Source organism: Ziziphus jujuba, chromosome 1 (genome assembly GCF_031755915.1).
Source record: "Ziziphus jujuba cultivar Dongzao chromosome 1, ASM3175591v1".
NCBI lineage: Eukaryota > Viridiplantae > Streptophyta > Magnoliopsida > Rosales > Rhamnaceae > Ziziphus > Ziziphus jujuba.
Window position 1 is genome coordinate 29985317 of NC_083379.1, and position 13733 is coordinate 29999049.

The 13733-nt window shown below is 31.6% G+C and overlaps 1 protein-coding gene across 2 annotated transcripts; it reads right to left on the reverse strand.

The window, feature by feature from the left end:
* Positions 1 to 379: 379 nt before the first annotated feature.
* On the reverse strand, positions 380 to 4728 carry LOC107426758 (bHLH transcription factor RHL1). 2 transcript variants are annotated; one of them, XM_060819831.1, is made up of 7 exons: positions 3837 to 4728; positions 3611 to 3716; positions 3311 to 3462; positions 2889 to 2954; positions 2105 to 2170; positions 1778 to 1846; positions 380 to 1254 (listed from the first exon to the last, which is right to left on the reverse strand). In XM_060819831.1, the coding sequence occupies exons 1-7, from the start codon at positions 4449 to 4451 to the stop codon at positions 841 to 843; spliced, it is 1488 nt and encodes a 495-aa protein (XP_060675814.1). In that variant the 5' UTR covers positions 4452 to 4728; the 3' UTR covers positions 380 to 840. The 2 variants fall into 2 exon arrangements, with proteins under 2 accessions (XP_060675814.1, XP_048337570.2); XM_048481613.2 differs by having other exon boundaries at positions 3311 to 3466; positions 3615 to 3716; positions 3837 to 4726.
* Between the last annotated feature and the right edge of the window lie 9005 nt (positions 4729 to 13733).

A 13733-nucleotide genomic window follows, 5' to 3' on the forward strand; every position in this document is an offset into this window, starting at 1 on the left:
AAAAAAAAAAAGGAAAGGTTTGCAAATCATAACCACTCTTGATCCCTTACCATTTGCTCTGTTTTGTAGTCGAAAGTAAAGCATGCGACATGTCGTTGACTTCACATCGAATCCACCATTTACATCATAATAATGCTTTCCCAAAAGTCTTCGAAACTAACAAAATTTGCTTAAGGAAATTAAATAATAATAATAATAATAACAAAAAGTTGTTTTTTTTTTTTTCTCTCTCTCAAAATTCAAAAGTAAAAACAGAACCAAAACGACATAAAGCAAAACACTTTACCAAAAATGATAAAACAGATCCTAGAAAGCTATCAAAGCTGCAACTCCATTTTAACGTAGGTATAGCTTTTGTGTTTTGAAGCATAATAATTCCGTAATTATTATTAAACTCTAAAATACTCCATAAAAAAACATCATGATCGCAAAATTACATATTCTTCCCATAGCATCATTACATAACCAAATTGAAATTAAAAAAAAATGAAATTCAAAAAAAAAAAAAAAAAAAAAAAGAAACCCTAAAACAACAAAAAAACAAAAAGAAAAATACAAAAGGATTTTATAGAGAATTAGGTGTTGGTATTGGCGGTGTAGTTGAGGTGAGTTGAAATGTGTTTTGAGTTGAGGTGTTAGCTTTATCCAAAGTCTACGCAAATACGGCGTCGTCAAAAGTGTCTCTCAAGCCTTATTTGCGTAGACTTTGGACGGCTTTGGGACTTCCAGAGTCCGCTTGTTACTTTTTTTCTTTTTTTCTTTTTAAAAGTTTAATAATTTTCTGAGGTTTGTTTTGTCATTTGACTTAAAAGAAAGGTCAAGCCGACACCGTTTCACCATTCATGGTTTGGAAACGGAAGCAGCGTCTTTGATGGAAGAGCCATCGGCCCCACCGTTACCCATGGTGGCGGATTGGACGGTGAGAACAGACATACTGGGGGAGGAGGGCCCATCACCGTTGGATGCCAAGGTGGGGTTGTTGGTTGGATGATTGTTGTTGTTAATCATTGGGTTCCTGGAATGACACGTGGCGGTGGAGATGGCGGTGGCGAGGGAAATGGGCATAAGGCAAAGTCCTTTGCCTTGGAGGTATTGCATGGCGGAACCCATGTCTTCCTCCATGAGCTTGGCCACTTGGTGCTCAGTCACAGTCATGCTGTCGTTCGACGACGCCGTTTGGTTGCCGTTGGAGGTGGTGGTGCTGCGTCCCATTGTCCCTCCGTTGGCGCTGGCCTGAATACAGTCTCCGCCTCCCTACCACCACATAAAAACAAAACAAATAAAAAAAATAAAAATTTATATTTACGATTGTTTTTAAAAAGAGAGATAGAAATGGATATAAAAAATAAAAAGCTAGAGAGAGAGAGAGAGAGAGAGAGAGAGAGAAAGAGAGAGGAATCTGAGAAAGTGGGCACGCGTGCTGCTTTTGATTTTGTCGTATTGTGATGATGTGGGACTGGGCGGGTGGTGGAGTGGAGTGGAGTGGAGTGGAGTGGGCTTTCATGACCAGCTGAGGTAGGTGAAAGTGAAACCAAAAAACACCAACACAACGAAAACAAAAATGCATTCCACATTTTCTACTTCTTCTTCTTTTTTTTTTTCTTTTTTTTTTTTCTCATTTTTTCAAATACACATTTTTCTTATCTATAAAATGGGTTTTCTGTTTTTCATGGCTAATAATAATAATAATAATAATAATAATAAGATGATATATATATATGTACATATATATAAAATAAAAATTAATATAAAAAGGAGTTGAATGTGTAATTGGTACCTCGGAGGATATATCAGCCACAAGGGGAGCTACAGCAGCTGCACCGCCCAACCTGCTCATGCTCAGAACCTGCTCCATTTTAATATAAAAATAAAACATATCAAAATTCACATTCTCTCTGTATATAATAATTAACAATAATAATAATAATTTCATATGTCCCCTCTCTCTCTCTCTCTATAACAATGTCAACTACAGATTCCTTCCCTTATTCTTTCTTACATAATTAAAAATAACAATAAACAAATTAAAAAAAAAAAACACAAAGAAGTAAACAAATAATAAAAGATTAAAAAAATAGAAGGGGAGAGGGAAGAAGTTTTTTACCTTGACTTGGAGCTGGAGGAATTTTACGTAGTCGATGATCTCATCCAGCATTGAAGCCTTGTCTGTCTGCCATTTTATTTACAAATAATCGCCCAAAAAAAAAAATCATCATTTTTTTAATTTTTTAATCAAATAATTATCTTCTTTCTATATATATATATGTATATATATATAACTTAATAACAATGCAAAGCAAATAAAAATGAATGAAGGCAAGCTCAAGCTATGTCCCCTCCCCGGCCCCAGTGCCATGTTCATTGGGGGCCTTCGGCTTTGGCTCAGTGCTGGAGTACGGTTTGAGACCAACCTTATATGCTTTCTATCTTCTTCCTCTCAAGTACGCACGGAACATTTTTACATATTTTATCATTAATTTCTAACAAAATTTAAAAAAACAATTAAAATTAAAAAAAAAAATGAATATACAGAGTCGCTAAATGTACACCAGCGTAACATTGTACACAAAATGACAATCGCATTCTATGACCGACACGTGTGACACCTAGGACATAACACCTCCACTCTCTCACACGCGTCCCCCCCAGGTCATTCCATTCACACTTTTGCCATTGTTGTACAAATACTAGGTTATTAACCAGACGACCCCTCCCCCCCTAAAGGACCAAAATGGCCCCGTGGAATTTCTACAATTGCACTCTGAACCGGCGGTTACAGAGCTTTCCCACTCGGAACTGAACCGAGATTTTTCAGAAGCTTGTTGAATGACAAATTATGTTTTCTTAATTGCGAATTTTTTGGGAAAAGTGAAAAAAAAAAAATTAACCTTGTTGGCATTGGGAACAAGCTCCTGCAGAGCTTTCATTCTCTCTGCGATTCTCTCCCTCCGCAGCTGTAACCAAGAAAGACAAAACAAACCCCACACATCGCATTTCAGAATAACAAAACCAATACACACAACAACACAAACAAAGCCTCTATTATTGCATCCGTTTGGTTGCTCAGAAAAACCGTAAGAAAACAAAAAGGGCACTAAATCATTAGGTCCAGTCAGTCAGTGTATACCACTTTTTAGCAAGGGAAAAAAAAAAAAAAATTTACTTAGCTTTCCAATGAATGGAACTCAAAATAACATAATCAGTACTCTCGCAAATCTCATATTTAATTTTTTTCTTTTTAAATTCGGTTTCATTTCAACAACCAAATAGATTATTGTAAATAGACTGACGAAGAAGAAGTTTGACGTACCCTTTCGGCGATACTGTGAGGGTCAGTGGCTTGACCTCTCCTAGCCCTAACTCTGGGTCTGGGCTGAGCGGGTGCACCACCAGACGAAGCGCTTGCCGGAACTTGAGTCATCACTGGACCTGGAGCTCCAAAGTTCTGCGCCTGCATCTGACCTCCCTGTAAAATAAATAAATAATAAAAAAAAGTCAATCAAAACCCAAAAACAAAAAGCAAAAAAGCAAATTCTTTAACATTAACAAAAATTTTTTTTAAAAAAAAAAATTATAGATAGGGAAAATCAATATGTAGATAGATGAAGACATGCCTGAGGATGTTGAAAATGCGGAGGCTGGTTCGGGACCTGGCCAGCACCATGCAGTGATCCAGAGAACCCATTGTACAGAGTTTGAACCGAAACGTCACCTCCCTGCGCAAAAAAATAAAATAAATCACAAAACCAACCGACTCCCTCATAATTCGCCATTATTTTACGATATTGCCATCGCCAATTTTATTATGGCAAATAAAAAATAAAAAAAACACTCACCGGAGTGGGGGATTTGAACGACGACCCGTCGCCGACGTCGTTGTGGGAGCGGTCAAATTCTCCGTTACCCAAAGACAACGGCATCTGCAAAAGCCCAGGTTCCCCGGTTCCCGACCCACCACCAGAGCTCCCAGCGCCGGCGACTCCCCTCGACATCATCAATTGGTGGTGGAGAAGCATCGCGGCGGTGGCTGTGGCCGACTTGGAGCCGCCGCTGATCTGATGGTTCCTGAACTTGGAGGCCAAGTTGACCGACTCGTCGTACGGGAAACCAACATTCTCGTGGCTTGATGGAGCGGTTTCGTCGGACAAGTCTCTGGGTTTGGCGGAGCCGTTAAGGGGTGGTGGGATGGTATCCCATGGAGCGGCCTTACTAGTGTTCACGGCAGGATTGAGGTCGGCCCAAGAACAGGAGGAAGGTCCGAGCGTCGAAAGCATTTGCTCAAGGAAGTCATCGTGGGAAGTGGGTTCGAAGTGGGAGTTGTGAATCTGATGCTGCTGCATCTGAGAGCTCTGAATCTGCGATTGTTGCTGTTGGAGTTCTTGAAGAGAAATTTGAGAAGATGGGTTTAGGAGAGAGTTCATCCCGGGCATTTCTCTGCTACAAGGCTGCATCGAGAAAGCAAAGAACAAAAAAAAAAAAAGAAAAAAAGAAAAAAAAAGAACAGATATCAAATTTGTAAAGATGGGTTATGGTTTTCCGAGCAGAAAGCTTTTTTTCTAGGGTTTAGAAATTATTAGGAGGAAGTGAGGATAAAGAGAGGATGAAGAAGTGCAGCAAAAGCATTTGCGTTAATGTTTGTGAGAAGGGATTCAAAGAGAAGGAGGAGGGTTATGAACAATGAGCTGAAAGGAAAACTATGTGTTTTCTGTTTTCAGGCCTTAAAGTGCTTTATGGGAGATATTAAATAGCAAAAGTAGAGCTTCTTTGTTGGGTTTTCTTTGTTTTTTCTCTTTTTCTTCTGCAGGTACAGGTGGGGCTCACCTATTGGTCATACCTGGGCTATCTTCGTCATTTCATCTTACAAATTTTTCTGTCTCGTGAGCTGGAGGCGCGTGACTTGTTTTTATATTTTTCTTTTCTGTTTCCCTTTTCTTCTTTTTTTTTTTTTTTTTTTCCCTAATTATTCCATATCGAAACCACTTTTATAATGTTTTTTTAATGTAAAAAGATATTATATATATATATATATATAAATATATTTTTTTCTTGTGCTATTGTTGATTGTATTATTAAATGCTATTCCAACTGATTCTTTATAAAATAAAAATGATATTCAACTGATCATGGATTATTAAATATAAATATACTAATTTATAAGTTTCAACTCACAAGTCATGTTTGCATCTTATTTGTTGAAAGTAAATGAATTTATTTAAGATAGAAATTATTTTTAAAAGTTAATTAAATAATATATAAAAATAATATGAAATGATATAACAATTATTTTATATTATCAAATAATAAAATAATATTATTGATTTTTTAAAATGTTTAATATAATCATAAGAATAGGAAATTTATCTAATTTTAAAATTTTTCACATTGTAATTAGTAATCAATAAGCTAGTTAGCCTTTATAGATATTTCAAAAAAGTTTTAATATGGAAATCAAATCACTCTAGTTTGCAATTTCGCAAGTAAAACAATGCCAAAATTTTAAAACCAATGCATACATTCAAAATTTTAAAAAATAAAAAATAAAAAGAAAGGAGTAAGACACATTTTTGGGAGTGGGCTCCACGCACTGCAGTGTCGAGTGGGGGGTTTGGCAACTGCAGTTCTTTTTGTTTTTTTTATTTTTTTATTTTTTTATAATAGCTGGGTGAAAGGTCGGGCATGGTCGGCCAGTGTCATAAGGTTTCGCTTTCAAACGATGTGGGGAATTGTCGAAAACGCCCTCGTATAAAATAGCACGCGGACTCGCCCACATTCAATTACTAATAATTTTCGTATAACAGACAAAATCATCATTATTATCCCCATATTGTCATCTAATCCACCTTAAACAATTAGCTGTTTTATCTTCAACGTGTATCTCTCAGACCGCGAGGATCATCTTTTTATATACTCTCGCACCTGAAACTTCTTTTCTGCAAACCCCACTTTCCTTACATTTAGCCGTCACAGTTTTGTTTCATTTTCAATTTTATTTTATTTTTATTTTTAATTTTCACCCCAATTTCGGCGACTTCGTTGGTGCCCATCACACAAATTATCTTTCAATTTTCGAAATTGGATAGCATAATGTTTTTTTTTTGGGTTTTTTTTTCTTTTTTCCCCTTAAATTTTGGGTAAATTTCTCTGTAATTATAATTCTCGTATGTTGCATTTTTATCTTAGTTTGGCCTTTTAATAGTCAAACTATTGATCAATTTATCTTATTAAAATATATTAGTCAATTTATATATTTGACTAAAATAACATTTTAAAACCTTTTTATTTATATATACAAATAATCAATTTACTATTTTGTTATTTTATTTTATATAGTTTTTGAAGAAAATATTTACATATTTATTTTTTAACGAATATATTAATTATAATATTTAATTTGAAGAAAATATATTTAAAATATTTTTTTTCACGAAAATATCATGTTTTATGCTTAGATAATAAAAATATTTTGGACTAAATTATTTAGAAAATAGTATAATAGATATACCAAAAATTTATATTTGTCAAATTGAAATAAGTTTTAACATGTATTTGGTTTGAAGCAGGCAATATGTTATACATAATCAGGGTTTATTTGTTATTTTAATAATTTAAGAAATTTATTTGTAGTTAAATAAGATTGGTCAAATGATAAGCTGTCGTGTTATATAATATTTATCTTGTATTGGCTCCTGTTCTTGTTAATTTTTTTTATATAAACCTTATTTTAAAATTTTATGCTGATATGTTAGCACGTTAAACTTAATTATAAAATTATTTTTAAAAAAATAAAAAAATATTGCAAAAATATTTAAATGAATACAATCAATAAAAAAATTATGTTTGACTAATCATTTTACTAAAAAAATAATTATAATTACAAAATAAATATTCAAGAGATAATACAAAATAAAATAAAATAATAATAATAACACGGAAAAAAAACACAAACATAATATGTACATAGTACATATATATGTATATATAAATGAGATTTATATCAATGTGATTAATTATGACATATCAAGATTTAGCACCAAAGCAGAATATTTGTAATAGAAAATTCTATGATGCGGTATATCAATATGAACTAAAAGTTATGGTTATGATTTTCTGTTAAGTTAAAAACTTTGGATTTTCGAAAACAAAAAAAAAAAAGAACTAATTTTTTAATGTGTGATGAGTTGATTTATGGGTCAACTCATTCATACAATCGGCTACTAATAGGTTGACCTATTATCATTCCAACATGTTAGTATCAATTCAAACCTTTAAAAAGGCAAACGAGTTGGTGTCGTATTAATCGATTGTATTGAAATTTGTTAATTTTATGCATAAGTTTGATATGTTCCTTATTTTTAGAGCAAAAATTTATTATAACCTGATTAAAAAATATATATTTGTAAGTGCCAAATAGTTTAGAGAAATTTTGTGTAATTTACTCTATTTTTATTTGAATTTTATTTTCTAACTAGAGTTTCATAGTTTTAAAAAAAAAAAAAAATTGGAATAGAATTTCATAGAAAGTTGGTTTTCCCAATGAAATTATATAATTTATTTTATTTTTTTCATTCTCAAATCTGATTAGATAATATGGTTCTTTAGATTAGTATATATATATGTGAAAACATGATTGGTTTTTTAGCTCAAGATACCATGCGATCTCTCAAATTCTCTCTTTCTTATCTCACTTCACATTAAACAAACAACAAAAGCATATACATAAAATTCACACACATGACCTTGTTCAATCTGACAAGTAGGCTTCTTTAGGTTAGTATCTGTGCAAACATGATTGGTTTTTTAGCTCAAGATACTGTGCGATCTCTCAAACCATCTCTTCCTTATCTCACTTCACATTAAACTAACAACAAAAACATATACATAAGATCTCACTAGCAGTGCTAATCACCAACACTACTATATATTAAATGATCTTCTTGTTTGCTCTTAAGGAATTTCAACCACTCATGCCCCAAATTCAATTGTTTGCTAAAACCAAGACCAAACCAATAATCTATGAAATCTTTGATTATTTTTGTCTCTTCGATTAATATTTAAAACAAATCAAAGTGAGATATAATTTAAGTAGAAGTAGTAGAAGCACAATATTGTGAATGTTGAGCAATAGGTGTCATTCCCCATTCTTAGTTGTTTAAAGCTCATATTCATTGTATCATGGAATTGTTTATACGATTGGATGGGTGAGGAATCTCAAGAAATTAATTAAATAATGGTTTTGAAAATTCTGATGTACATCCATTTAACAGGGAAGTACAAGCTGCTTGGGATTAAAAAGACATATCCTGTGTTATAATCTCCCAATTATTTCACATGACAAACTTTCCAAGAAAGTGCATTAATTATTTTCCCCATCAAAATTTGCTAAAATCATATCATTTTTTTAATTAATTAATGAATGCCAAAGTGTAAATCTCCAAATATATATACATATACATATGAATGCGTTTGTACAATGTCAGTGTCCTTTTGGAATATATTATACATATATATATATATATATATATTTTTTTTTTTTTCAGTTTGTATATGAGTTTCCCAATAAAACTAAGCACATGGGATAATTCTAAGTTGCACAACCGTAGCAACATGGATCAGAGTTTGAGATTGTCTAAGATCATCACATTCAACAATCATATAAATAAACTATATGTTAAAAAATAAAAAAAATAAAAAATAATCAATGAATTGAATATTGTTATAGATTATGAAATCATTATAATAAACATATGTCAATACCTTCCCCTTCCAGCAAAGCAAATAACAACTGCAACACAAAAGCTTGGGGTCTGTTTGTTTGGTCATATTTTACTGAAATACTATCCCCAAAAGAGGTTTAGCCCTTGTTTGGCTATGCATGTAACTCGAAAAGAGGAAATGGTTTTTGAGTTGCATGGCCAAACAAGGCCTTACTCTGTATGCATCATGATTCATACTGATTCATGCCACACTATACAATCTTCCGTCCCTAAAACAAGTTCCAACTCTCTTTGAATTACATTTGCCTTCCCTTGTCTCTCGTTTGGCCAAAAAAAAAAAACAAAAAAATTTGGTTAAATCAGCTGGTACTCCCGAAGTACTGAAAATTTGCTCCTTGTTTGGTAAGTTTTTTTTTTTTTAATTATTATTATTATTTTTTAATTTTATTTAAAATATCAAGTATATATGAACGATAAATGACCATCATATAAAATGAGAAAAAAAAAAAAAACTTTTATCAAACTGAACCTCATTAATTATTTGTTATTCTCATCAAGTACGCTAGGAATGGTTAGATTTGCTGTAGCCGAAAAGAAAACTCTGTTCTTCTCATTGTGTCTTATTTCTTTCATGTAAGAATTTCTTACACTATAAGTTCTAAAATGTAGATGCAAAGTGGTGCTCCTAACGATTAACAGTTAGTAGTAATTTCTGATATCTGAGGCCTTCATAAAAACACCTATTATATTATTATCAAAAGTCATATGGAAATGTTGTAAACATTCATTTTCATAATCTATTTTTCTTGGACCCCAAATTTGATACTTTAGCATGGCCACATTAGCTCCTAACATAAGATGGAAACTTATTCCTAATATACTATATAGCTTTATATATTTATATTATATATTATATAGCTCTGTATATATTTATCTTATTTTTGACATAACAAAGAGATAAAATAAAGGAGAAAAGGAAAGACGTTAATTGCTCATTATTAATCAGCTAGCTTTACTAGAAAAAACCATGCTAAAGTGGGGGCAAAAGCTCTGATTCCATACTTATAGGACGCCAATTATGTGGTAAAAAAGATATCAATGTTACTGGAACAAAATTGAGCAACATACGGAGGATTTCGTTGAAAAACTAGTAATATATGTCAAGAAATACAGTCACTGCTGTCAAAATATTATAGAATCATTATAAGATTGGCCACCAAGACGATGTTTTCCCAGGAAAAACACTTCAATGAAAGCCATGAATTATGCTCCAAAGCAATTCAGACTTTCCTTTCATGAAATTTCCTAAAATCTTTATTAGTCAGAATGACTTCAAAAATTTGTTATATAAAATCAAACAAACACTAGTTGTTCAAACAGCAATATCTTCCCAAAATGTATTTGATGCAACATTTTAGAGTTTATTTTCACCTTGTTATGTAACTAATATTGTCTACACCAAAAAAGGGTTATATAGGAAGATCATAAAAAATTAAAATACTATGTTTTAAAATATAGATCAGCATAAATTCCCAAGTTATCCTTATCAAGACATGATTTGAATACACAATGTTGGAATGTAATGCAGATGGGTTACAGAATAATAAATATTCCTTGCCAAAGTAGAGCGAAATAGCTTTTGAAAGCCATGGAAATCCAACCAAATTAAGTAAATAGAGGAAGTTTTTCTCTTTTTCTTTTCTTTTCATTTTTTCTTTTTTATTTTTTATTTTTTGAGAGACTAGGAAATAGGAATGGGTTCTCTAACATGACAAGGCCCCAAAAGGTGTAGGTATATGTCCTTTTCCTGAACCCATAACATCCCCCACTTTTCTTCAGGTGATAGGCTCTCTTTACACTTCATACCACCCATTATCCTGCATTCACATACCATGATTATCTTATTTGTTTTAGTAAATGGACTCCATAAGACAGTTTTATTCTAACTTTGTCATTGCCATGTACAATAATTTAATATATGCTAAGCTAATTCCATTTCCAATCACTATGAGAATGACAAAGGTCAACAAAGAAAGAGTCCATCATATTGTATAAGAGTTTGTAACTTTGCATTATCTTAAATATTCTTATATATATTGCCATTACAAAGCATAACATTTTTAGGAAGGATGAATAAATATGTGCTAAATAGCCATTTGCTGAAAAGAAAACAGTGTAAAGCTGTTCAAAATAGTAGAATATATTAGTTTTTCAACTTAATCTTCAACCAAACTTTGAAAGACTATTAGTAGATTATCTTTAATGTTTTGGGATTATACACAAAAGCATGGTTCTTTTACTTAATTTTGTTGGATTAAGAAAGCGAGCTGTCTTTACCAAATGTCCAATTCTAAATTCCAACTCCCTATTCCCAGTCAATCACCCCCTAGAAAAATAATTCTACGCCAACTTTGAGTTGGCAGATATGAGGAATTAGATTTGGGCATCAAGATTTCAAATCCAATTTTACATTATAATCAGAAGATTTGTTTTCCCCTTTTTTTTTTTTTATAATTGAATTGAATAATCTGTTCCATTTTCCCTGACTGAGAATTCAGACGTGCGTGCACCTTTCTAGTTAAACAAATAATAAGTTTTGAAGTATTTTCCTGTTAAGAGGAAGTTGATGAAAATGAACTGGTTTTGGTTCTTTTAAACTTAAGCCCTATACACTTCCAATTACCCAAATAAATAAATAAATAAAATACCATAAAAATGACATCTCATGTCAAATCCAGATTCTGCGTTGGACTAGGCTTGTGGTTAAAAAAATCTCATTTTCTCATTTAGCATTTAATAAAATGGCCAAAGAATTCTATTACCACAGCTGGTTCTCAAACTTGACTTTTGGAACAGAATTATTACTTGATGAATATGGAATCCTTTAATTAATAAGTAGTTAGCAAATCTACCTATATTCAATCAGGGATTAATTTGAGATCAATATATGATTTCTTAGCTGTAAGATAGCTCTCTAGGCAGAGGTAGCTAGACCTATTAGGATACAATTAGGCACTTACCTGATCTTAAGATAAAGGAAATTACAATCAACATATCAACATTATATACAACATCCCACAGAAATTTCAGTGCCCTCCAAATTTTTAACTAAAAAAGAAAGAGAGATCTGCAAAGAGAATAGCGTTTCACTGTTTATAATGTGGTCAACTCTGGGAAAATCTAAAAAAATTCTAAATCTTTGAGAGAAACAGAGAATGAGAGAAAGAATTTTATATACATGGGTCATGTCGTACAAGCCAAGAATATTCGATAAAAAGTACCCACCTTGTGAGCTTCCACTGAGAAATTTATTTATTATTTTTGTTAATATGACTAATGATAAGTCATCCAAACACATACTCAACTTGGATTATACCAATTCACCCAAAAAAAAAAAAAAGAAAAAAGAAAAATGCTTGGATTATACCAAAATATATAACAAGAAAATAAAACAGTGAAAAAAAGGTACGCATTTTTATCATATGGTTTAAGAATCAATGAATAATAAAAGGGAAAAGAAAAAAAAAGAGGAACTCTTTAGCATCTTTCTATTATTGACAAAAGGATTAAACACCAATATTCAACCAAGTATTAATTTTTCAAAAAAGACTCTTTGTATCAAGAAGATCTACAAGAAAATGTACAAGTAATTACCTTGTTAAAGTTGTCTTTGCAGTGCAATACGGCAAATTGGGATATTAAAAAACGTTTAGACCAGCAATCGGAATTCTGCAATTTATTTATTATTTTTATTATTGTTGTTGTTGTTGTTGTTATAACTAAAGATATATATATATATACGGAAATTCTATGGTGAAAACGGTCCGTATGAGAACTGCAGTATTAGTGACTGTTTTTCATAGTATTAACGATGGTTTCTTATAAAATCGTCACCAATACTATAAAAAACTGTCACTAATAATGTGGTCCGCATGAAGACCGTCCGCACCATGACAGACTATATATATATATATATATATATATATATATGGATGAGAAAAGGAATGGGTTTTGGTTTAGACCAATGAAAGAACATTTAACCAATCATGGTGTGCTAAAGTGGGGTTTGTGTCAATTATATTTAAACTATGAAGGAAGTGTGTTTGGCTACGAAGACCTTGTTAGATCATATTGGGGTCTCCAAAAGTTGTCCAAAGTTTTCAATTTTGATTACTAATATTAAAATCAAAACCGTCTTTCTGTAACTGTGACAGAGGGATAAGAGTTTCAAAACAAATAAATGAGAAGCTACACTTTAACACATATGGCTAAGCATATATTTTACCAATATTGACTTCTTTCTGCAATTTGCATGCAAATGGCATGTTGCGCATGCTAGTTACTAACGCAGATCCACCATTTTTTATTTTTTATTTTTATTTTTTGGGCGGTGATTATTTTAGTCAAGGTAGCTTATAATGCATTGTATTTGTATGCTTAAAATGAAATACATGTGTTTTTGGTTACCTTTGGTAATCCATTATTAGAGGACTCCATAACATAGCAATTTAACTAACATGTGTTATGGGTTCAAATTATTTTAATTATATCTTCTTCTTTTTTTTAATTTTTCAACAAACACAATAAATTATTATCAATAAGCAAAAAATTTTAGTGGCAATTATCAATGATGGTGACAATTAATAGTATCTCTTATAAGTACATAACAAAATATGCATAAACATTGTTAACTTGATGATCTTCCTTAACAAAACAGACTGCTTGTATTATACATGAATATCCCATATGGACTTAAAATTTGGTAGTCGTACATAAACTCATATATTTTCAATAGGAATTGGAGAAGATAGGAAGGAAAAATGAAATGTTAGAAATTTGAGAAAAATATAAGGATAGGTTAAAATTGGGAAGGATGGAAAATACAATTTTCATCTACAAATCATAGCAGCAAAAAGTAATTACCTTTGTTTCATATTTAGTATTTAATTTTATAGTAACACTAAAAGTCTTATATCATCAAATTTATTTATCAAAAATATAAAAAAATAATATTTTATG

Excerpts from the sequence above, each read along its gene's own strand:
- LOC107426758 (XM_060819831.1), bottom strand. The coding sequence starts at position 4,451 with ATGCAGCCTTGTAGCAGAGAAATGCCCGGGATGAACTCTCTCCTAAAC. Across the intron at positions 3,463-3,610 it reads TTTTCAACATCCTCAGGCAT|GTCAGATGCAGGCGCAGAAC; the intron begins GTCTTCATCTAT and ends TTTTACAGGGAG. Across the intron at positions 2,171-2,888 it reads TTGTTCCCAATGCCAACAAG|ACAGACAAGGCTTCAATGCT; the intron begins GTTAATTTTTTT and ends ATAAAATGGCAG.